Source organism: Salvia miltiorrhiza, chromosome 7 (assembly GCF_028751815.1).
Source record: "Salvia miltiorrhiza cultivar Shanhuang (shh) chromosome 7, IMPLAD_Smil_shh, whole genome shotgun sequence".
Taxonomy (NCBI): Eukaryota; Viridiplantae; Streptophyta; class Magnoliopsida; order Lamiales; family Lamiaceae; genus Salvia; species Salvia miltiorrhiza.
In genome coordinates, this window is record NC_080393.1 from 1,609,363 (window position 1) to 1,634,284 (window position 24,922).

The following is a 24,922-nucleotide window of genomic DNA, read 5'->3' on the forward strand; positions in this document are numbered from 1 at the left end:
GGTGGAAATAATGGAGGTTTCAATTATGTTTTCAAAGAAAGTAGTGGCGGCGAGTGAAGAAGAAAAGTGAGAATACTTTCACATACATTATTAATTTCACATACATTATTAATTAGTTTTTTTTTCTTTTTTTTCCTAGAGTTATATTATTACATGTGTTAATAGACAAAAAAAAATTCATTTTCGTGAAATGTGTATGAAAAATACTCATTGTTATAAACAAAAATATTTTATATTTAAATTATTTTTCATTGTTATAAACAAAAATATTTTATATTTAAATTAAGTGGACGGAATTAAATACCTTAAATGTTGATGATTTTCTTGTGAAAAGTCTTACATATTTCTTACGATTGTATCAGAAATGTGTATTTTTTTCAGAAAAATGGAACGATTTGTCAGTTATTGGTCAATAGTCTATTTAGCCGGTGGATAGATCATTTGATTAGATGGTTAGATGATTTAGCTGGCCACCAAAAAGTGTCATACTTTTGATGGACTGAAGGAGTATAATTTATTACAAGAAGAAAACTATAATGTTGTCACATTATAAAAGAATGTTTACGAATATTTTTAACATAAATACATGGATCTATATTTGTTTAATTGATAATCAATAAATATTAAACAACTATAAGTTAATAAGTCAACAAAATTAATTACGAGAAATTAAATTTTAAAAACAAAGGGTATATAGTGATCAATTATTTAGTGGTTAATTTGTCGAAATAAGTTGAAAATGAGTTAAGTTGAAAATAAATATAACATTATAAAAATATTTATCAGATATTATTATTTTCTTTATTTTAATTTAATTGTCAATATTTATTTCATGAGTAATATTAGATAAATAAAACATTCTAAAAAACTAATTTCCTCGTTAATTGTCAATATGAGATAAACATTATAAGAAACTAATAATGTTGGTGGCTGCAAACACTAATTTCCTCGTTTTTTCTTCTTCACTCGCGGCCACTACTCTACTTTCTTTGAAAACTTAATTGAAACCTCCATTATTTCCACCATTATTTACTGGCTGCAAACTTCATATATTTACAAATCCCTATAAAACCTCCATTATTTCCACCAAATTCACAACAAGCTAAAACTCATGGAAAAATACTCCGATTCCGATATTACTTTCCGGCCACTGGAAATCTCCGATGGCGACAACGCAGTGAAATGGTAAATTAATTAATTAATTAGTCAAATTTCCTTTGCCCACTGCGAACTATATTCCTAAGATTAAAAATTAGTCACACCAAATATCTCTTTCTCTAGTCTTCTTTCTTCATCCTTGCCCACTGCGAACTATATTCCTACACTCTCCTTTTCCGCCGATTCATATGGTGTTGGAGAATGATCCCACATGCATCATTTGTTTCTCATGTTATCGCCGCGATTTCATCCACATAAATCTTAATCGCCATAAGTGTTTGATATCAAATTGAGATAAAGGGTGATAAATAAAACTTAGATGAATAATACCTAGATAAATAATATATACCAGGGGGAGGAGATATTAAATTTATCAGTGAAACAGTTCACTTAATGCGGGCCTTCTTATTAATCAATATTGCTATCAAACGCTTAGATAAAACATGATTATTTATCTATTTTGCTTTATCTAGGGCTATCAATTAAACATGCCAATATGTATATAATTTCTATCAAAAGCTCACCACGTAAATCCACTCTTATAACAACGTAAGTATATTCATGCGAATAAATGCATATATCTTATGCTTATTAATAGTAAGTATTTTTATTAGTGTTCAAAATTTAGTGTACTCAGGGTTTAGGGTTTAATTTTCAGGGTTAAGGGTTTAGTTTTCACGGTTTAGGGTTTAAAAAAGATAATACTTTATATAATGAAGGTAAATACTTATATTAATGTAACTATACGTTTGTATATCTTATGCTTATTAAAAGTAAATATTCCTATTAAGGTTTAGTATTTAGTATATATTCAAGGTTTAGGGTTTAGAAAATATAATACTTTATATTAAATGAAGGTAAATACTTACATTAATTAACATAAGTATACATTAATTTGTGCTAACAATTGTATATTTTATATTTATATTTATTAAAAGTAACTATTGTCTTAATAAAAAATAATTATTCATATGAAGAAATGTAATATTTCAAAATTATTACTTTATTTCACGATTTTTTTTTTACTCGCAAAAACATGTAATTTTAATTATTTGGTCAAGTAATTATAATCGTAAGAAAAAATAACCATTGATATGAATAAATGTAATATTAAAAAAAAAAACAGAAAAAAATTAAAAAAAATAGGGAAAAAAATTTATTGTCTAAATAAATATGAAGAAATGTAATGTTTCAAGATTATTATTTTTTTCACAAAAACTTGTAATTTTTGTTATTTCAGAGCCACGAGACCACCATATATACTATTGCAGCGAACCCATTGCGTATACAACAAATCAGAAGAATGAGGTCGGACAATCGATCCATCAACACAAGCTAATTTGTTCTTCGCCGTAAGAGCCGTAATCATCGATCGGCTCCAACTTTTGTAGTTGGATCCATTCAGCTGCTGAGTTACTAATTGAACTTCCGTATTATCACTACTAGGTACCATATTGAAAAACAGAGAATTTGAGGGAAGAGAGAATTTTATTATGCGTAATGCATATCAAACAAAATACAAGAGGTACGTGTACCTTTTATATATATATATATATATATATATATATATTAATCTAGCACACGAGACAAGCGTGTGAACTAGCGTAACTGAAAGTGAGAGCACGCACGCATGCGTGCGTCTAATTTAAAATTTAATAGAAACAACTACACCAACATAGGTTCACTTCTTGATACCAATTTGATCATTTCTCAAGAAACTATAGATAAACATATCTCTAATATCACCTTTATTAAAACCATACTTCCTTCCCTCACGAAACCATGAAATACTACTGGATACTGCAGTAGGAGCCGGGGCCCCCCCCTCCTGTATCCGAGCTCTTCCTCATAAACCCGCCCTTCTCCATCACCTGCTGCGACGCCGCGTTCTCCACTTCCACCGCCGCCTCACGGTGGCCCCAGTCCATGAACATCGCGTTCGCCGCCAGCCTCACCTTCTCGTCCATGTACCTGAAATGCCATTTTATCTAACTCAATTGCATTCGACGTAGGCTTTCTATTAAAAAAAATTACTTAATTAATTTACCATTTCACGGAGACGATGCTGTCGGAGATTTTCAGTGGCCGGAGAGTAATATCGGAATCGGAGTATTTTTCCATGAGTTTTAGTTTGTTGTGAATTTGGTGGAAATAATGGAGGTTTTATAGGGATTTGTAAATGGAGTTTGCAGCCAGTAAATAATGGTGGAAAATGGAAATAATGGAGGTTTCAATTATGTTTTCAAAGAAAGTAGTGGCGGCGATCGAGTGAAGAAGAAAAAACGAGGAAATTAGTGTTTGCAGCCACCAAAGAGCTAGGACTATCTGAGAATACTTTCACATACATTATTAATTTCACATGCATTATTAATTAGTTTTTTTTCCCTAGAGTTAGATTATTACATGTGTTAATAGACAAAAAAAAAATTCATTTTCGTGAAATGTGTATGAAAAATATTCATTGTTATAAACAAAAATATTTTATATTTAAATTAAGTGGACGGAATTAAATACCTTAAATGTTGATGATTTTCTTGTGAAAAGTCTTACATATTTTTTACGATTGTATCAGAAATGTGTATTTTTTCGGAAAAATGGAACGATTTGTCAGTTATCAGTCGGTGGCTAGACCATTTGATTAGATGGTTAGATGATCTAGCTGGCCACCAAAAAATGTTATACTTTTGGTAAACTGAAGGAGTATCATTTATTACAAGAAGAAAACTATAATGTTGTCACATTAATTATAAAAGAATGTTTACGAATATTTTTAACATAAATACATGGATCTATATTTGTTTAATTGATAATCAATAAATATTAAACAACTATAAGTTAATAAGTCAACAAAATTAATTACGAGAAATTAAAATTTTAAAACAAAGGGTAGTGATCAATTATTTAGTGGTTAATTTATCAAAATAAGTTGCAAATAGGAGTGAGCAAAATCCGGTTAAATCCGAAAAGCCGAACCAAACCTAACCGAAATACTAATTCGGTTCGGTTTTGGTTTTGAATTTTAAAATTTTCGGTTTTTCGGTTCGGTTATGGTTTTTATCAAAAAATATTTGGTTAACCGAAAACCGAACCGAAATAATAATTAATTTAATAATTTTTATAATATATATATAGTATTTAAAAATTAAAATGATTATTTATAATTATTCAATAAAATAGTTAGTAACTACTCTTTATTTGGACTCTTAATCTCGGTCATCTTTAAAAAAATAAAGAAACTTTTCATTTCCTTTCTCCACTTTTTCTCCGACTCTCAATTTATGTTTGGATTATTTGTTTTTTTGTGGATTTTGAATCTTGAATATTGAATGTTAACTAGTTATTTAAAATTTAGAAAATATATTGTGTATTTATTTTAGTTATTTGGTTTTAACCGAAACCGAACCGAAATATTTCGGTTCGGTTTCGTTCGGTTTTAGACATGTTCGGTTCGGATTTGGTTATTAATTATATAATTCGGTTTTAATTTGGTTTTTGTTATTCGGTTCGGTTCGGTTCGGTGACCGAATAACCGAATGCTCACCCCTAGTTGAAAATGAGTTAAGTTAACATTATAAAAATATTTATAAGATATTATTATTTTCTTTATTTTAATTTAATTGTCAATATTTATTTCATGAGTAATATTAGATAAATAAAACATTCTAAAAAACTAATTTCCTCGTTAATTGTCAATATGAGATAAACATTCACTACTACAAAAATCATCATACATAACACTTCATACATAACGGTTTTTTTCAAAAACCGTTATGTATGAGCGCTTTTTTTGCAAAGATAACGGTTTTCACAAAAAACCGTTATCTATGTACTGTTGTCCATGGAAATAGATAACGGTTTAAGTTAAACCGTTATGTATATGCGTTATCTATTAGTTTCATACATAACGGTACTACAAAACCGTTAAGCCGACCGTTATCTATGAGCATATTTTTATAACGGTTATTTCAACCGTTATCTATGAGCGCCTCTCAATACTGTTATGTATTAACATTTTTTTTTTCTTTTTTTTAATCAAGTTTTTCAAGCTTCTGCACCACACTCTTAACACTCTTAACACACCCGCCGCCTCCCCCCAAGCTCCCCCCGGTGACGCCGCCCGGACGACGCTGCACGAGCAACCGGACGCCGATGCCAGTGAGTCAGTGACCGCCCCCCACCCACCCTGCGTCGCGTCGCCTCTGACGCCGCTCTTCTCGCAGCAGCAGATCGGGCGGCGGAGCACCCCTCTCCTCCGCTGACGCCGTTCTTCTCGCAGCAGCAGATCGGGCGGCGGAGCACCCCTCTCCTCAGCTGACGCCGCTCTTCTCGCAGCAGCAGCAGCAGATCGAGCTTTTTGCTTCTCCGTCTGCCACCTACCGCACCCGTCTCTCTCTCTCTCCGTCCGTTAACCCTAGCAGCCGCCGTCGGTCGAGCTCTCAATCGCAGACCCTAGGAGCTGCCGCTGTCGCCGCCGCCTTCTACAATAGCCACCACCAAGGTAGAATCCCTAATTTATTCATCCCTTACGCAAATCTCATTCCAAATCCCTAATTTTTGAACTTTGTTGGTAACAATATGATTTAGATTAGGGCTTTTGCTCGATTTTTTTAAATTATATGAAGCTATTTTGCTCAAATTTTTTAATTTTCTGAAGCTATTTTGCTCAAGTTTTTGAATTATCTCTTGTTATTGGATTATCCTCAATTGAAAGAATGAAACACATTCTCATACATAATCACTTTCATTTCTTCATACTGTTACTGAAACCAGGAGTATTCTGATTACAATGTTTCTTCGGAGATCAAATCTAGTGTTATGAATTCTGCTTTAAATTTACTGCCTTGCCTTTGAATTAGGAAAATATTTGCTGATGTGTAAACGATTTCCTATCTTTGAATCTGCATATTAGGTCATTTTGTCTTCTCTGTGTCAGGTAACTGAATATATAGCTATAACATTTATATATTTGCATAATTTTATTAGTATGATGATTGATATATATATGTGTGTCAGTTGTGAGCTGTGAGATGAATGGCTGCGTGGTGTTTTCAAGTGAAGTTGGCGTCGAAATTGTTGATTTGTGTAACGTTGTCCATTTATGTGATGAAAACTGATGTAAAGCATTGTACCCATATGATGAAGCTTGCTGTGAAACTTGTTCAGTTCATTATATTGGTTTGTAACTCATACTGGTCACAGTTATAGGTTTGTAACTCATATTAAATTTCCTAGGTGTGTCGAGTCAGGTGTATCATATCTCAACACTAAAGTGGAAAGGATTATTGAAGCTTCAGGAGGCCATAGACTTGTAGAGTGTGAAGGCAACATTGTGATTCCCTGCAGGTGTAGTCTGTACTCTGTAATGGAAAATCGCATGTTAAGGTCCATTAATATGTATATTTCAGACATGTTTTACTTGGCCTTTTTGAAGCAGGCAGATGAGATGATCGTTTCAGTAACTGGAGCCACTGGGTTCATAGGTAAAAGATTGGTGCAGAGATTGCTTGCAGGTATGTGTAGACTCTATATTGCAGATCAAGAAAGAGATCAAGGAAAGCAGGATTAAAGTAACTTCTAAGGTATATTTTGTACGTCCTTGTTAAAATCTCTTCTTAAGTTTTGAATCATCTGCTAATCGCTTATTGAAAACAATAAATATTCTAGGTTGTAGATTTTATTAATAGCACACAGGATGACCTTCGCCCCAAGGTTTTGGTTAGTGCAACAGTCTCTCTTTTACTTTAGTATACTCTGTGAAGAACTTAGTTATCTCCATTGCCTGTGCCTCTGACTCACATTTACAGGCTTGCAACTGTAGTACTTTCTTGAATTCAACATCACGATCACCATTTTGTATAACCCATTTATATATTCGCATATTTACTTTTTCAGGTGGAAAACAATCCATACGATCCCAGCCTGATGGTTTTTATGGATTATAGAGACTACTGGAAACATAAAGTTCAATTCTTAGAAGCACAATATCCAACATTTCTGTATGCCATGCCTGTGTCCCCAACAAGAGTTTTCTTTGAGGTTTGGTCAAACTTTATTATATATTATTATATATTGTGACTGAAACTAACACAAGTGCTAAGCAGGAAACATGCTTAGCATTGTTCTTCTTCAGTGTTTAGTGCTTACAAATTTTCTAACTTCTACATTCATGAATGTTTCATTTTAATATGGCAGGTTTGTTATGAATGCATTAAGAGCCAAAGAATTCTACCGGAGAGATGTTCAATACATCATTCGAAATGGAAAGGCTCTTATAATCAATGAGGTATTCCCCAGTTACTCCTGCTTCTTCATATTCATTATGTTATTGAAAGAAGGGATCTGTCCTAATTCAGATATAAACACTTACTAATTAATATGCGCACTCAATTTGGTTCAAATATCTTCTCTTGTGGCATGTTTATCCTAATTTGAATTGGCTACTGCTGCATGGCAAAAGTTGGTTCAAGTAGTATGAACTGGAATTCTGTATTCATAATCATAGGCATATGTTGGTTCAACTAACCGGTTGAAGAATGGGGCATGGTGTTTTGTAATATGCTAATTCTTCTATTACTTAAAGTTTCTGTTTTGGCTTTGCATTTTCTGAAGATATAAACACTTCCTGAGGCAGTTTACTTGTTGAATAACCCATCTAGGTTCTTTGATATGCAAATACTATATTGTTCTTTCTCTGCAGTTGACTGTTTTCGAATTCTTCTTATTGTTATAGCGGCCATCAGTTCACTTGTTCATATTTGAGTGTTAGACTGCTCAAGGGAAATGGAATTATGTTCCTCCCGAAATTGAGTAAATGTTTGGGCTAGGCCGGCCAGTGTTGGTTGGGACAACCAGGTACTTCTATCTCATTTTCTGTTGTATAACCAAATCATCAAAATTGAGCCTGGTGAAGGTTTTAAGCTGAGACATTGCCAACCCTGGTGATGCTCCTAAACACGTCCAGTGGCGTTACTTTTCTATTGTGGATTTTTTTTTTTGAGATGCATAAGTCATTAGTTGTTTGGTGTTCTGTCATTTTTAATATTTTATATCTCCAATCAGCTATTGAGTGTAAAGTTTATGCAAATTTCATTCAATACTTGTCCAATTTTTTCTCTTTTCATTTTTGAGCTCCCAGTATCAGCATATTTGACCATGGCTTTTGATTTCTAATGCAGTGTCGAAAATTCTGAGCATCTTTCTGCTTTACTGAGGGAAATAAAAATCCCCCATAACATCCTTAATGCTCGCCCAAAGGTGCATATATACCTGGATAGTTTGGGAGACTTTCCAATTTTGGACTCCTACTTGGATATCTTTATATCTGTGAGCTTTGATAACTTATCTTTTGCAGTATGCTGCCAGAGAAGTACGTTGAGCTGAAGAGGCTTGTGAATTCACAAGAAAAGTTGTACCATATGGCTAGCTAGTTGCATATTTAATATGTTTAGTATTTTTGTAAGGCATAATAGTATAGATAGAGCAGTTGTTGAATTTTGACTATATTCAAATCTTGTATGAATTCTTTTTTATGATAATAATATAAAATTAAATATTTTGGATGATATATAATATTATTATTGTTGGTTTTATCATTTATACTGTTATGTATAAATTAATAGATAACGGAGAAATAGAAATCTAATTACGGTAAAAAACGTTATACATAACGGATTACCAAACGTTATTAATATCAAAAAACCGTTATGTATAGGTGTGTACATAACAGTGAATATTAAACTTTCATGACGGTTTGAAACGTTATGTATAATACTATAGATAACGGATATAATCCGTTACGTATATATAAACAATCATTATGTATAATAGAATAGATAACAGATATAATACTATAGATAACGGATATAATCCGTTATGTATAATACTATAGATAACGGATATAATCCGTTACGTATATATAAACAATCATTATGTATAATAGAATAGATAACGGATATAATACTATAGATAACGGATATAATCCGTTATGTATAATAGAATAGATAACGCTTAAATCTCCGTTATGTATGAAATCCACATACATTACACAATTATATATTACGGATATTTTCGCACATAGATAACGGATAAAATCCGTTATCTATGAGCGAATCTGGCGTAGTGATTATAAGAAACTAATAATGTTGGTGGCTGCAAACACTAATTTCCTCGTTTTTTCTTCTTCACTCGCGGCCACTACTCTACTTTCTTTGAAAACTTAATTGAAACCTCCATTATTTCCACCATTATTTACTGGCTGCAAACTTCATATATTTACAAATCCCTATAAAACCTCCATTATTTCCACCAAATTCACAACAAGCTAAAACTCATGGAAAAATACTCCGATTCCGATATTACTCTCCGGCCACTGGAAATCTCCGATGGCGACGACGCAGTGAAATGGCAAATTAATTAATTAGTCAAATTTCCTTTGCCCACTGCGAACTATATTCCTACACTCTCCTTTTCCGCCGATTCATATGGTGTTGGAGAATGATCCCACATCATTTGTTTCTCATGTTATCGCCGCGATTTCATCCACATAAATCTTAATCGCCATAAGTCTTCTCTCCACTCTTGTGTTTGATATAAAATTGAGATAAAGGGTGATAAATAAAACTTAGATGAATAATACCTAGATAAATAATATATACCAGGGGGAGGAGATATTAAATTTCTCAGTGAAACAGTGATATAAGAGCGTGCCTCTCACTTAATGCGGGCCTTCTTGTTAATCAATATTGCTATCAAACGCTTAGATAAAACATGATTATTTATCTATTTTGCTTTATCTAGGGCTATCAAACATGCCATTATGTATATAATTTCTATCAAAAGCTCACCACGTAAATCCACTCTTATATTAACGTAAGTATATTCGTGCGAATAAATGCATATATCTTATGCTTATTAATAGTAAGTATTTTTATTAGTGTTCAAAATTTAGTGTACTCAGGGTTTAGGGTTTAATTTTCAGGGTTAAGGGTTTAGTTTTCACGGTTTAGGGTTTAAAAAAGATAATACTTTATATTTAATGAAGGTAAATACTTATATTAATGTAACTATACATTTGTATATTATTAAAAGTAAATATTCCTATTAAGGTAGTGTTCAAGGTTTGGGGTTTAGAAAATATAATACTTTATATTAAATGAAGGTAAATACTTACATTAATTAACATTAGTATACATTAATTTGTGCTAACAAATGTATATTTATTAAAAGTAACTATTGTCTTAATAAAAAATAATTATTTTCTACGCAAAACCCAAAGGCGTTCCCCTCCCGATAGATGTGGGAGACCCTGGAAGAAAAATCTTGAAGGTGACTTAAAGTATCTTTCCAATAATTGATAAACCGCCACGGCACCTCCATCGATCGACGGTGAAGAGTATCCACGACATAAGTTGAGTTTGCTTCCAACCAAAGTTTTCGCCAACCCTGCTTATGAGCAATGGCTATCGCAGTGATGGCAGCAAGAAGCTTCGCTTCAAAGGCAAACCCCAAACCTCCTTTGACGTGAAAGCAGCCCCTAATAGTACGTAGCCGTGTGATCTCTAAAGACCCCGCCGGCAGCAACTAGTTAATAAGTCAACTAGTTAATAAGTCAACTGAATTAATTACAAGAAATTTAATTTTAAAAACAAATGTAATAATTCTAACACAGCCGTTAATGAATTATTGCTTATTCCTCAACAAATGTAATAATTCTAACACAGCCGTTAATGCATTATTGCTTATTCCTCAATACATGTAATAATTACATTTGTTGTAATTATTGTAGTAAAAAAGTTATCATATTTAGAAAGCAACAATAATTTTTGAACAAATTAAAACATGTATGATGAAATAAATATTCATAATTATATTAAAAAAAAAGAAAATAATAATATCTGATAAATATTTTTAGAATGTTTTATTTACTCTCAACTTATTTTGACAAATTAACCACTAAATAATTGATCACTACCCTTTGTTTTTAAAATTTAATTTCTCGTAACCATTGACGTAGCCAGAGGGGGGGCAGTGGGGGCACTGGGCCCCCCCTGGAAATTTCAAAAAACACTAGGGGTATTTTAGTAATTTTATATTTAATATTAAATAAATACATAAATATTCTTATTTTAGTAATAATCCCAATTTTTCTCTACGTGTAGGAGATAAGCTATTAAACTATTGTAAAACTAGTGTTTTGAGGGTGCATTTACTTTGGTTGAAAAAAAATTTATTGGAAAATGATAGATAAGAAAAGGTGAGAAAATATTTTTCTCCTTTTTTTTATCATATGTTTTGCTAGAGATGAAAATATGATAAAATGTTGAAAAATATTTTCACACCCATACCTTAGAATAATATTATCTAATATTGGAGAGAAAATGAGTGAAAAGGAGATGCCCGATAAAATATTTCACACTGGTCAGAGAAATTTTTTCATCATAATAAACATGTGAAAATGGTGGAAAATGAATGAAAATATATTTTTTTTTCTCTGTTTTTTCCATCAAAATAAGTGTATTTGGTAATAAAATGAATAAATGATTAGATGTTTTTTGCTTATATTTATTCCAGATTAGAAAATTGAAATAAATTTAGCTGGGATGGTCCAAAAATGAATATTGATTAAATTAGTTGGGACGAAAAGAGTATTTGGCCCCCCTAGCTAAAAAGTCTGGCTACGTCACTGCTCGTAACTAATTCTGTTGACTTATCAACTTATAGTTGTTAGTAATATTTATTGATTATCAATTAAACAAAAATAGATCCATGTATTTATGTTTCGTAATGTGACAATTCATTATAGTTTCCTTCTTGTAATAAATGATACTCTTTCATTCCACCAAAAATATGACGTTTTTTGGTGGCCAGCTAGATCATCTACCATCTAATCAAATGATCTAGCCACCGATCGACTAGATAGACTATTGACCGATAACTATCAAATCGTTCTATTTTTCAAAAAAAATACACATTTATGGTACAATATGTAAGACTTTTCACAAGAAAATCATCAACATTTAAGGTATTTAATTCCGTCCACTTAATTTAAATATAAAATATTTTTGCTTATAACAATGAATATTTTTCATACACATTTAACGATTTTTTTTTTTGTCTATCAACACATGTAATAATATAACTCTAGAGAAAAAAAAACTAATAATGTATGTGAAAGTATTCTTAGATAGTCCTAGCTCTTTGGTGGCTGCAAACACTAATTTCCTCGTTTTTTCTTCTTCACTCGCCGCCACTACTTTCTTTGAAAACTTAACTGAAACCTCCATTATTTCCACCATTATTTACTGGCTGCAAACTTAATTTACAAATCCCTATAAAACCTCCATTATTTCCACCAAATTCACAACAAACCAAAACTCATGGAAAAATACTCCGATTCCGATATTACTCTCCGGCCACTGAAAATCTCCGACGGCGTCGACTCCATGGAATGGTAAATTAATTAATTAATTTTTTTAATAGAAAGCCTGCGTCGAATGCAATTGAGTTAGATAAAATGAATGCAATTTCAGGTACATGGACGAGAAGGTGAGGCTGGCTGTTTTCGTGGACTGGGGCCACCGTGAGGCGGTGGTGGACGTGGAGAACGCGGCGTCGCAGCAGGTGATGGAGAAGGCCGGGTTTGTGAGGGAGAGCTCGGATGGAGGAAACGGCGGCGGCATCTACTGCAGTATCCAGTAGCATTTCATGGTGTTGAATGCCATATTTCTGCGTTGTGTGAGGGAAGAGTTCTTGAGGAAGTATGGTTTTAATAAAGGTGATATTAGAGATATGTTTATCTATAGTTTCTTTACAAAATGATCAAACTGGTATCAAGAAGTGAACCTATGTTGGTATACTTGTTTCTATTAAATTTCGAATAAGACGCACTTTCAGTTACGCTAGATCACACGCCTGTATCGTGTGCTAGATTAATATATATATATATAAGGTGCACATACCTTTTGTATTTTGTTTGATATCCATCACGCTGACCTCTCAAACTCGTTTCATTTAACAACATAATTATGTTGTAGACTAATTGGCAAAATGACATCTTGTAATTCTACACGTCAAGAGTTCGAATTCTACTACCTCCAATTTTTATTTTTATTTTTTGTATTTTTTTAGTTTTTTTTTTCATTTTCATTTGGTATTTTTAGATGTTTGATTTATAAAACACCTAATATTTTCAGTCCCGTGAAATTTGAACAATTTCTTTTATGCACGGATTTTTAAAAATTAATATTTTATATGTCAAGTGTGATTGTGAAAAAGTGAATAAAACTTGCTATATAAAAAAGTGCTCAAACCTTGCACAACAATCCAAAGAATATTGCTCAAGTTTCATGAGAGCATGGGTTTATAAAGATCAAACCAAAGCTAGTCTCAAGATACTGAAAAAATCTCACACCAAATTCACTTGAGTTAGGGAAAACAAAATTACAATCCAAAAGTTAAAAATTACATCATCAAGAACTAGCCAACAAATATTAGATTCTTACTTTTTTTTTCTTTTTTTTTTTTAAATTACAAGAGCTATATGAGTACAATCAATTATGTAATCCACACGCAAAATGGACGAGACCTCAACACCACTTAATAGTGGAAAACATCACTGTACACACGCGAGAACGCCATGCATGTGAGTCCACAACACCAAATAATATAATACAACAACAATACGTTACCGTAACATTTTTTTTTTGTTGAATTAATACAACAACAATACGTTACCGTAGCATAAATTCACTTCTTGGTACCAATTTGATCATTCCTCAAGAATCTATACATAAACATATCTCTAATCTCTCCTTTATTAAAACCATACTTCCTCAAGAAGGGCTGGTCTCCTGTGCGACGGTCGCACAGGAGTGCGACGGGTTGACCCGGCCCAAACCCGCCCTCCTGACCCGAAACCCGCCCAAACTCCTAATTATTACATTTGTGTATAACAATTGTTACTTTTAATAAGCATGATATATACATTTGTTCGCACAAATGTATACTTATATAAATATAGGTATTTTCCTTCATTTAATATACAGTATTATATTTTCTAAACCCTAAATTCTATAAACTAAACCCTAAACCCTGTAAACTAAACCCTAAGCGTGAACATTAAACCCTAATAGGTGAAAACTAAACCCTAATAGGTGAAAACTAAACCCTAAGCATAAGATATACATTTGGTCGCACAAATGTATACTTATATTAATATAGATATTTACCTTCATTCAATATAAAACATTATACATATCAATATACATTTATATGAACAAATGTATATATTATGTTTATGAAAAGTAACAATTGTTATGCACAAATGTAATAATTAGGAGTTTGGACGGGTTCCGGGTTTGGGCGGGTTCCGGGTCAGGAGGGCGGGTTTGGGCCGGGTCAACCCGTCGCACTCCTGTCGACCGTCGCACAGGAGAATTTGCGCCTCAAGAATCCTTCCCTCACAAAACCAACTTTTTCTAGAACCTTCCGAGAGCCAAGATTCTCCTCCTCAACCAACGCCTCCAGCCTCACCAGAAAGGGGAAGCTCTCAAAGACACAAGCGACGGCCTTCTCGAGAGCTGCGGTGGCAAAACCCCGCCCCCAATGCTCGCTTCCGACGGCGTACCCTATGTGCGCCCGGTGCCGGTCATCGCCGGCCTCCGGCCTCACGGAGACGTAGCCGATTGAGCGATCGCGGAGGCAGATCGAGCGGCGCCATGGATGAGGAATGGCCACTTGTTGGATGTGCGCTAGGGCTTCTTCTCTGGAGGTGATGGTGTTCCATCTCAGGTAACGCGTGACCTTGTCGTCGCCCGCCCATGACAGGAAGTCGTCGGCGTCGCTCGCTTTGAACGGCCGGAGAGAGATTCCGGAGGTTGACGACGACGACGACTCCATTGATGGGAGCTGTTTGTGATAAGATTATGTGGCAATTTATAATAAAACACTTTATCTTATTGAATTATTTAATAAAACACTTGCAAATATCTTATTATATAAAATATGCACTTTCTAGGGTTGACAGAAATTCCCAATCTTGCCCTCTGTAAGTCTAACTAACCCCTCCGTCGCATCGTTATCGTCATCTCCTCCTCCGATCGCCGTGGTTCCGCCGGAAACCGCCGCCGTACTCACGTATGTCTGTCTCCGTCGCGGTTCCGTCCGCCTCTCTCCGTCGCGATCCGAGTTCCGAGCGTTTGTTAGATTCTGGATTCCGTAAGTCTCTTCTACTAATCTCTCTCTCGATGATTCCGGTACGGTTAGCAGTGGATTTCGATGATGGATGAGTTGAACATTGAGATATAAGTTTTTATGTACGTGAGCAATTTGAATGATTGATGATTGTTGTCGTCGCGTGGTCGAATTTAGGTAATTGGTTGAACTCGAGGGAAAATGTATATGCTTTCAAGTTAGGAGAGTTGATGAAAGGCTTACTGTATTGATTAATTTGACAAAGGACTTAATAGAAACCAAAGTTGCTCTCTTTATTCGACTTAATGGTCATTGCTCTACATTCTTGAAGATTTGAAAGAATATTAATGGATCCTATTGAAATTCTTCAGATGATTCAGATTTCTGGTAGGTTTATTTGCATCTCGTGTGGTATGTATTGATGAGGTTGCGGCCTGCAGAGTGTATGTATCACTTTGTGGGATATCATTCTCCCTCCTTCTCTCCCCTTATTACATTATCCTGTTGCGCATTTTCAGGAAGGGGGGATGAAGATACTGCAGTATCCAGTAAAGCAGCCCCAATCAAGAAAAAATATGCTATCAACACCATGAAATGCTTCGGGGTCGAATTATCCCCAGATAACATTGCTGTTGCTATGGTATATTTTGTTCAGGGTGTTTTGGGCCTATCCAGGATTGCAGTCAGTTTCTACTTGAAAGATGACCTGCATCTAGATCCTGCGGAGGTAATCATATATATTGAATTAGGTTGCAAATGATGCATCAACACGCTAACAGTCTAAATCTTAAATAGCTTTCGGAAGAATTATCAGTTTATTGGAAATTTGAAATTATGTTTCTATGTTGTGCAAAAATATTAAGAAGAGGCAGTGTCGATTACTACTGCTCAAGCCTGCCAATCTAGTCTTTACAAGCAATTTATTGTGTGTTTAAGTTAGTATTGCCAAATGTTTTAATAGCTGATGGAATGAGTGATTATCCATATCATTGCAAATATTATACGCCAACAGCCAACCTTATTCAGTAACTAATAATATTTTTTAGGACCCTATCATATTAACCATTTCTTTACATGCCCCTGTGGGCTCTCTACATTCGCTATCTATCTAGTTAGGTAACTAATTTTATTTGAAGATGTTATTGGATAATGAATTGAAGTAGCATTTTCTTGGAAAAAGATTGATGACTAACATTTCTTTATGGTTGACTAGACAGCCGTCATATCTGGTGTGTCATCATTACCTTGGCTTGTCAAACCCCTGTATGGATTCATTAGGTGCTTACCAACTTACCATATATTTTATTTGATATCCTTACATTTCCCTTTTTGTTTTAGAGTAAAATGCAAAATTTTAACTAAGAATGTTTTCCAGTGACTCCGTGCCGCTTTTTGGCTATCGAAGAAGGTCATATTTGGTCTTATCAGGACTTCTAGGAGCTCTTTCATGGAGTTTGATGGCTACCTTTGTCGCCAGCAAATATGGTGTTGCCTTTTGCATACTTCTTGGATCGCTTTCTGTAGCCTTTTCAGATGTAGTAAGTACTATTACTTTAAATTATGAGCTTGGTGTACTTTGAAGGCTGCGAGTAAGCTCTTACGCCTTTAAAATTATGATCATAGTCATCTTGATATTATCTTAGCTGATCTGCGCATACACTACATCCACACCTGACCATTTGGTGCATATTTTCTATTTTCATCATATGCTTGCTCTCATAAGTTCTTCAGCATGTGCATTATACAGTTGCCAAGATGAAACCATTTGTTGTGTGGTGTTGTGGTTGCACATCTTTTATTTCATTCTTCCACCTGGTAGCCTATTGTGATAAAGGGGGTGGTGCAGGTTGTTGACTCTATGGTTGTAGAAAGGGCTCGTGGTGAATCACAAAGCATGTCAGGATCTCTTCAGTCTTTATGCTGGGGTTCGTCTGCTTTTGGAAGCATTGTGAGTTCTTACTTCAGTGGATCCTTGGTGGGTACATATGGTGTCAGGTATGCCGAATATTCTATCTTCTTTTTTACTAACATTTATGTCATTCTAACTTATGGACTTCTAAATACTTGCAGGTTTGTCTTTGGATTGACAGCTTTGCTTCCCTTGATAACATCTGCAGTTGCAGTCCTTGTGAAAGAGCAGCCAGTAGTTGGCTCGATGAGGGGACCTAATACTTCGTCGGACAGTAACACTGGCTTTATAGCAAGCTCCAAAAGTAGCATAATGCAATTGTGGAGCGCTGTAAAGCAACCCAATGTATTACTTCCGACCTTATTTATTTTCTTGTGGCAAGCGACACCACACTCTGAATCTGCCATGTTTTATTTCACGTATGTGATTTCTTCATCTTTGAGATCTTGATATATTCAATACTTTCATCTCATGTCATCATATTACAATATTGAATATTTCTGTTTCCAGTACAAACAAACTCGGTTTCACCCCTGAGTTTCTGGGACGTGTAAAGCTCGTCACTTCTGTTGCATCACTGCTTGGTGTTGGACTTTACAATGGTTACTTGAAAACCATGCGCTTGAGAAAAATATTTCTAGCTACTACCTTTATTGGTTCAACCCTTGGGATGACACAGGTACGTTTCGTGCCCTTTGATCCACCTTTCAGTTTTGTATCTTCCGTTTGAAGTGGGCTACCATGTCATCTTTTAGGTTTTGCTTGTCACTGGATTGAACAGACGGTTTGGCATTAGTGATGAGTGGTTCGCGATTGGGGACTCCTTGATTTTGACAGTTCTTGGACAAGTATATCTCTCTCTCTCTCATTATAAATAACTATGTGCACTTTTCTGCAAGGTTAACATTAAGTTTCCGTGACAGGTGTCGTTCATGCCTGTTCTCGTATTAGCAGCTAAACTATGCCCGGAGGGCGTGGAGGCTACTCTTTTCGCGACCCTCATGTCAATTTGCAATGCTGGGAGTGTGCTTGGAGGTCTGATGGGAGCTGGACTAACTCAACTCCTTGGTGTCACAAAGGATAGATTTGATAATCTTGCCCTTCTCATTATTCTCTGCAATCTCAGTTCATTGTTGCCTTTACCACTACTCTGCCTCCTCCCTGAAGATATAGCCGACGTTGATTCGAAAGAGGGCGACGACATTGAGATGAAATCTAATTGAATCTGGTGTAACTGTTGCTGCAAGAATAATAACAGCAGGTGGAGGAGACCTATAGCTGTAGTCAGAAAAATGATGTCTTGGAATTTTGATGGTATATTCAAGAAACTTATTGGGGGATGATATAACTTAATCATCTCACTCCCCCCTTGTGATGTTGTATATTGTACAAAGTTATTTTATCAACTTAAGCATCTTCTTCCCTTGATTGAAAGCCCATAACTGAAAATACAAAATATAGAGCACAAATATCACTTCACACATTAAAATGGTGAGCAGAATCACCCTAAACATAGAAGGCATAAAGCAATGGACAATGGTCAAATTGTGTATATACTGTAATCCGCAACAAAGTTCGATTATCAAACCTCGCAATAATTGTAAAGAATTCTTAATATCAAATGACTCGAGATGTATTCATACAATATAAACGATAAAAAGAACATTTGAAAGAGAGTCATTCAAGCAATCCAGTTTCCAGTTTAGTTAGAGGGTTTTGATTGCTTGCTTTTTATCAGAATCTGCTGCCTTTCGCTTGTCCTTCCTCTCCCTCTTTTTCAAGGCAGTCATCCGGGCTTTCAAGATAGTTGCATAACTCGACTGGAATCGTTGGTGATCTTTTCGACCGACCTGACATTCAAAATAAAAGCAATTATCGACAACGTTTAAGCAAAGTTTGCAAATTGCAACTATCAACTATCTAAGCTTCCAGGCATCTTGACCTCAAAACAGATGACAAATCTAAACAAAAATTAGTTAAACATGTGAAAAACACAGGAAGAAAGACTGGCGTTTACGTCATTTTTTTTCAACTGGATAACAGTATGTCCATTCCAGACATGATAATTAAGATGAAAACTTGGTGTATTAAAATTATCTCTAGAGGGGTTTTCAATCGGAGAAAGTTATTCAACTACTCATATGTCAAACTTTCCTTAGTCTTACAAATAAAATCATCGTGCTCATATGAAGTCTCCCTAGGATAGAAACTCTTTTGAGATAAGCTCGAAGAATAAGAGAGTTATTTCAAAGAATAAAAAAGATCCTAATCGCACTTGTCTGTAAACGCATACAGTCCTAGCAGATTTTATTCAAAATATATGAATGGAATTGGCAAACCAGACAACCACAAAGTCACTGATGCAAAACTTAATCCCTCAACATCACTTTACAATGTGATAGACTGTTGCTGAACACTGCATATTCCCGAATTCATACTTCTTTGATGTTCTCATAAAGAATGAGTTGAAGATAAAATATGAAAGGGAAGGGAAGATAGTATAGTGTATACCATTGTTGAAATAGTTTTCTTTCCATCTGTAGCTCGAATGAGGCACTTATATTCAATCTTTTCCCCAGCCGTCTTCATCTTATTCCTCTTAACCTTGGACTTGTCAGAAGCTGGAGATAGTCAGAAGCTGCAGGAGTTAAAAACATGTCTACCAAAAGGTATATATAAAGAGGTAATAACAGAAAAAAACGCGCATTGAAAGATGAACACTCACAGTGCTTCAAAGTAACCCACACAGAGCCCTTTTCCGTAGTCCGCTCAAACATATTGGTGAGTTCATTGAGGAAGGGATCAGGCTGTAACCGTACCTAACAAAACAAAATGAAAGATTAGCAACACTTGATGCATATTAGCCTAGAAAGATGACCTGCATATTAGCCTAGAACGATGACCTGCATATTAGCCTATACATGACAAAGATTAGCAACAGTTGATGCATATTAGCCTAGAAAGATGACCTGCATATTAGCCTATACATGAGAGAGATTAGCAACAGTTGATGCATATTAGCCTAAAAAGATTAGTTAATATAGATAATTGATCTAGGTATTTGACAATGCAAACAGGAGATGCATATTAGTCTATACATGCAAACATATTTGGTTCCATTTTCTATCTTCTATTTTTCTTTCAATATGAAACCACTTGTTTGTCTCTTCCATTGAAAAGGTAGAATTTTTTTTCCAGAACACTAAGAAATCGTTATAACAATTAAGTGTTCATATATCTAACTGTACCACTGAAAAACAAACCAAAAAAAGACTCAGAAAGAATTTACCATCAAATAGATCCACATTAACCAAGGATTTCAGTAATCACACCAACAGAATTTAAATAAACATGATTTCGGCAACAATTTCAGACGTGATTTCAGCAATTTTAAGCATAAACATTGATTTCAGTAGTCACACCACCAAAATTCATTCGATATCTTCACCATAAAAAAGAAATGTAAGGTGAAATCATCTTCCGTAAATACCATTTCTCGAATCTGCTTCTGTATCCGCAAACTCTGGAATTGAGAGGAGAGCTTGGGCTCGATGTGTGGAAAGAGGAAGAAGAGAGTCTTAGATGAGAGAGAGAGAGAAATTGAAAGTGAGAGAAATTAGGAAGGGAAGAATGTGCTGCGATTTTAGGTCATTAATTTGGGCTTCAAAGCTAATTTCTAAATGGGCCGAATTACCCAAGTTGTGATGTAATTGGGCTGCCCATATTTCTTTTAATATTGGGCTCCAATTGAAGACCAGTTTGGATTAAGCGATTAATTGAGTTTAGCTACTCCTAATTATCAATATATGATATGCAATGATAAATTTGACATTGATGCTGAAGATTTATTTTCTGAATTACAAGTGCTACAAATGTGCTTATCACAAATAAAGTCGATTGGAGAAGTTCTTGAGTTTGTTAAACTTTCAAATTGTTTTCCTACTGTTTCCATCGCATATAGGATTCGCATATAGGATATTGTTGACTATATCGGTTATTGTAGCTTCAGCTGAAAGAAGTTTTTTAAAATTAAAATTAATAAAATCATATTTACGTTCTACTATGTCTCAAAAAAAGTTAAATGGATAGCAATTTTATGCATTGAAAATGAGGTGTTAGAAAAATTTGATCTTGAAGATGTTATTAATGATTTTGCTTCTAGAATGCTAGAAGGTCTAACTTATTTCAATAATTATTTGATTATTATTGATAATTTATTGTATTATATCGTTAATATTTAAGTTGTGCAGCTTAATTGCAAGATTGAAAAAAAGGCCCCATTTTTTTGCTGCCTAAGGTCCTCGAACTGTCAGGACCGGCCCTGTCTACAATCTATGCTTAGAACATCTCCAACCCATACCTAAAATTAACCTAGAGTGGAATAAAATCTTTGCTCTAATCCAACAGTAAAATTTATCATTGTATCCGTTTTTTTGGAATGGTGATTGGTGAACAGTAAAAACCTACATTTGAGTTTTTACTGTTTAGAAACCTATTCCACTTTTAAATTGCTATTTGAACCCTCTTATGTATAATTATTTGAAACTATGAGAGTAACGAGAATATTGGAGAAGAGAAATACCTTGAAGAAGACGACTGCAGCGGCTGTATGAATTTTTAATTAAGTTTAGAGTAATTAACCTTGATTGTTTTATATATGGATGACCTAATTAAGTTTGGGCTAATAATTAACAATTTTAAATTGATTTTGGGCCATGGGTTCTCTATATAGATAATATACTTTTTAGTTTTGTAATACTATAATTTTTTTCAAGTTGTGTAATTTCCTCTTATTTAATAACCGATATTTATTTCCCTAAAAAAATGATATTTATTTATTTATTAATACTCATATTATAATCTAACAACATTTTATTTTGTACAAAAATATTAATTATAAAGTCAAGATGGTCGAATGTGCAATTTTGAAAAATATATAGGTGTGATTGTGGGTTGTAGATGACCTCGCATACTTGTAAACATTTCGTTGAAGTCAATAATTAATAATGGTATGACTAATTTTAAAGATGTTTTTAGTCTCCAAATAAATTAATGGATTATTCATATTGGATTTGGGTGAAATTGTTCGCCGTGAGACTCATAATCAATATTAAATTCATGAATTTTCTATCATAAAAAACGGTCATGTTATAAAATAGAAAATTGACAAACTTTGAGTATTTTCTAACAATAACCCTTACAATATATGGGCAGTAACATTTATTGCCTGCTGTTTCAAATAAAAATTATCGTGGAGACGAGTAAGCTTTTGAAATTATATCTTTTATTGGAATTTCAAATGATTTAAGCATATGTATTACTATCAAAGAGATAGATAGATGCATAACCATCATTATCACCACCATTTGTTACATCTCTAAAACCTACATCACTGGAATTGGCAAAATCTATTCTAACCTATAATTGATTAGCAGCTTTGCTTAAAACCCCTAATTTTTGGATTATTCAGATTGAATTTGCGCGAAATTGTCTGGGACGATTTAGATACAATCTTAAATTTATGTATTTTTTGATGAAGAAAATTCATGATATAAATTAAAAAATTTGCAAATTCTATTTTCCCGCAATAACCCCAGCAATATATCTTAAGTTGTAATAATTCACCAACCTCCTCTTATATACAATGAACCTTCGAAAAATAAAAAATGCGAACAATATAACTTAGTAATTTGTAAAAATTCACGAACCTCGTGTTATACTCTCCCATAATCAAATTTCTAGCAATCGCTACACCCAGTGGCGGATCCACGTGGAGGCTAGGGTGGGCTGAAGCCCACTCCCAAACTTTCAGTTTTTTTTTAATAATTTAATTATTATTTACACTAATATATATATATATATATATGTGTGTGTGTGTGTGTAATTATTTGTTTAAATAGTTTCTATATTTAAATCAATTAATCAACTTAATTTAGTATCAATTAATAGATTTTTAATTTTAATTTTAATAATTTGTGTAGATAATTGCATATTTCTTTGTTTAAAGGTAATAAATTTAAATATAAAACTAGCACGTATCTTACAAGTGTAGATATTCGCATACGTGTGGGTATATATTAAAATATGGTAGTCAAATTAGATGCATATGATTCTAATATAATTTGTGTAATTAAATTAACTTATTCCATATAGAATGTTATAATAATTATGAATTTGAAAATATTATTTTTAAATTTTCTCACCCTATTCATAGTGTTAGAATTTGAAAGTTCATAATAATAAAAAAAATATTTTTTCACCTAAACTACAATTATAAATTAATTCTTTTTTTAGGGGGGGCAACATCATTTATTATTTTGGTTTGAAATTTTAATTGTTTGTTGGCAGAATTTGATCAAATTTATTTGTCCATTTATTAATATATCGTGTGTTTATTATATTAACTTTAATTTTATCACATCATTTTTTATTTGGGTGAAATTAAAATTCTTGGCGAATTTCAAAATTGACTAAAGTTTATGTATTAACATTACAACTTTATAGAATTGGAAAAATACCAAAATTCACTAATAGTTTGTGATTTACAGTAACGTCTCAAAAAATATGTTGTGAAATACTAATCTATAAAAAATAATTAGAAGTTCCAAAATCTCTTTCTACACTAAAAGAAAATTTGAAAGAAAAATATCTAGGTATTCTGGTGAAAACTTTAAAGAGATAATAGTGTTCATTAGATAAAAAATGTTTTGTCAAAATCTTGATCATTCATTTGATAAGGCTCCAACTATAAAATAATTTCATCTCCATTTTAATGTTACTATTTTTGTTAAAACTATTTTATATTGTATAAAAAACTTATAAAATTTTATTTTCTAAATATAATATTCTAAAAAATATAGATTATAATAGAATTTGGCTTGAGGATAGTTCCCAAACCCTCATACAAGTTTAGCCCCCTCTAATCACTATTACAAATTTGAGTTTTCTCTACACCCTTTTAACTACGAAATTATAAAAACATCGCAGTCTATTCCTATAGACTACGGTTTACCAATTGTAGTGTATGAGCGCTTGTTTCATAGTTTGGACTACGGTTTGGCGAAAAAACCGTAAACCGTAGTATATAATAATCAATTACTACAGTAATCATATACTAGCGTATGAGCATGTTTCTATGACTACAATATTTAGAGTTGTAGTCTATAACTGTTAAAAACTGTAGTGAAAATTTAATGTATCAATTGTGCACATTTATCAAATTTGCTACGAGATTGAACCAAAATTTCTCTCCACTACTGAAATACCTTCTACAACCCTTACATTCATCAAATTTGCTACCCTTACATTCATTGGATGGGGTGGATCCAATGATAAACAAGCTTCTCCTCCTTCATCTCCTCTATATCTCTCTCAGCTCATCAGCCTCCTCCAAACTTCTGAACTTCTGTTTAGCAGCAACGGTTGTTAGTAGAAAATAAAGACCAGATAAACAATTTAGAGCTACAAAATTTAAACAATTTAGAGCTACAAAATTGTTTACGTGGATTGGTTGTTCGGGTAAGGAGATAGCCTTTATTTCATATCTCAGATGGCCAGCACATGGCTTGATATTGTCCTTGAAACAATTTCCATCAGCAATGTAATAACGTAGCTCGGCCAATTCACTCGACTTGACCCTCTTGTGCAGGTTGAAGCCGATACTTT

At 33.6% G+C, this 24,922-nt stretch overlaps 3 protein-coding genes and 1 long non-coding RNA gene across 5 annotated transcripts; 2 read left to right on the forward strand and 2 right to left on the reverse strand.

The window, feature by feature from the left end:
• The first annotated feature begins 4,886 nt into the window (after window positions 1–4,886).
• On the forward strand, window positions 4,887–6,669 carry LOC130991454 (uncharacterized). Its single transcript, XR_009091152.1, has 3 exons — window positions 4,887–5,656; window positions 6,391–6,501; window positions 6,593–6,669. It is a non-coding gene; the product is annotated as an uncharacterized LOC130991454 (long non-coding RNA).
• A 6,952-nt stretch (window positions 6,670–13,621) lies between these two features.
• Window positions 13,622–15,054, reverse strand: LOC130991451 (uncharacterized). The gene is made up of 2 exons (XM_057915690.1): window positions 14,600–15,054; window positions 13,622–13,987 (listed from the first exon to the last, which is right to left on the reverse strand). Exons 1-2 carry the CDS (start codon window positions 15,052–15,054, stop codon window positions 13,903–13,905), a joined length of 540 nt encoding a protein of 179 aa, XP_057771673.1. The 3' UTR covers window positions 13,622–13,902.
• Window positions 14,806–18,685, forward strand: LOC130991450 (folate-biopterin transporter 1, chloroplastic-like). Of its 2 annotated transcripts, none has more exons than XM_057915688.1 (10): window positions 14,806–14,946; window positions 15,173–15,372; window positions 15,867–16,075; window positions 16,562–16,626; window positions 16,724–16,886; window positions 17,195–17,343; window positions 17,419–17,676; window positions 17,768–17,936; window positions 18,013–18,105; window positions 18,181–18,685. In XM_057915688.1, exons 2-10 carry the CDS (start codon window positions 15,294–15,296, stop codon window positions 18,478–18,480), a joined length of 1,485 nt encoding a protein of 494 aa, XP_057771671.1. In that variant the 5' UTR covers window positions 14,806–14,946; window positions 15,173–15,293; the 3' UTR covers window positions 18,481–18,685. The 2 variants fall into 2 exon arrangements, with proteins under 2 accessions (XP_057771671.1, XP_057771672.1); XM_057915689.1 differs by lacking the exon at window positions 14,806–14,946 and adding an exon at window positions 15,065–15,082.
• Window positions 18,686–18,779: 94 nt separating this feature from the next.
• On the reverse strand, window positions 18,780–20,912 carry LOC130991452 (signal recognition particle 14 kDa protein). The gene is made up of 4 exons (XM_057915691.1): window positions 20,748–20,912; window positions 19,983–20,076; window positions 19,769–19,878; window positions 18,780–19,107 (listed from the first exon to the last, which is right to left on the reverse strand). The coding sequence occupies exons 1-4, from the start codon at window positions 20,748–20,750 to the stop codon at window positions 18,964–18,966; spliced, it is 351 nt and encodes a 116-aa protein (XP_057771674.1). The 5' UTR covers window positions 20,751–20,912; the 3' UTR covers window positions 18,780–18,963.
• Window positions 20,913–24,922: the final 4,010 nt, after the last annotated feature.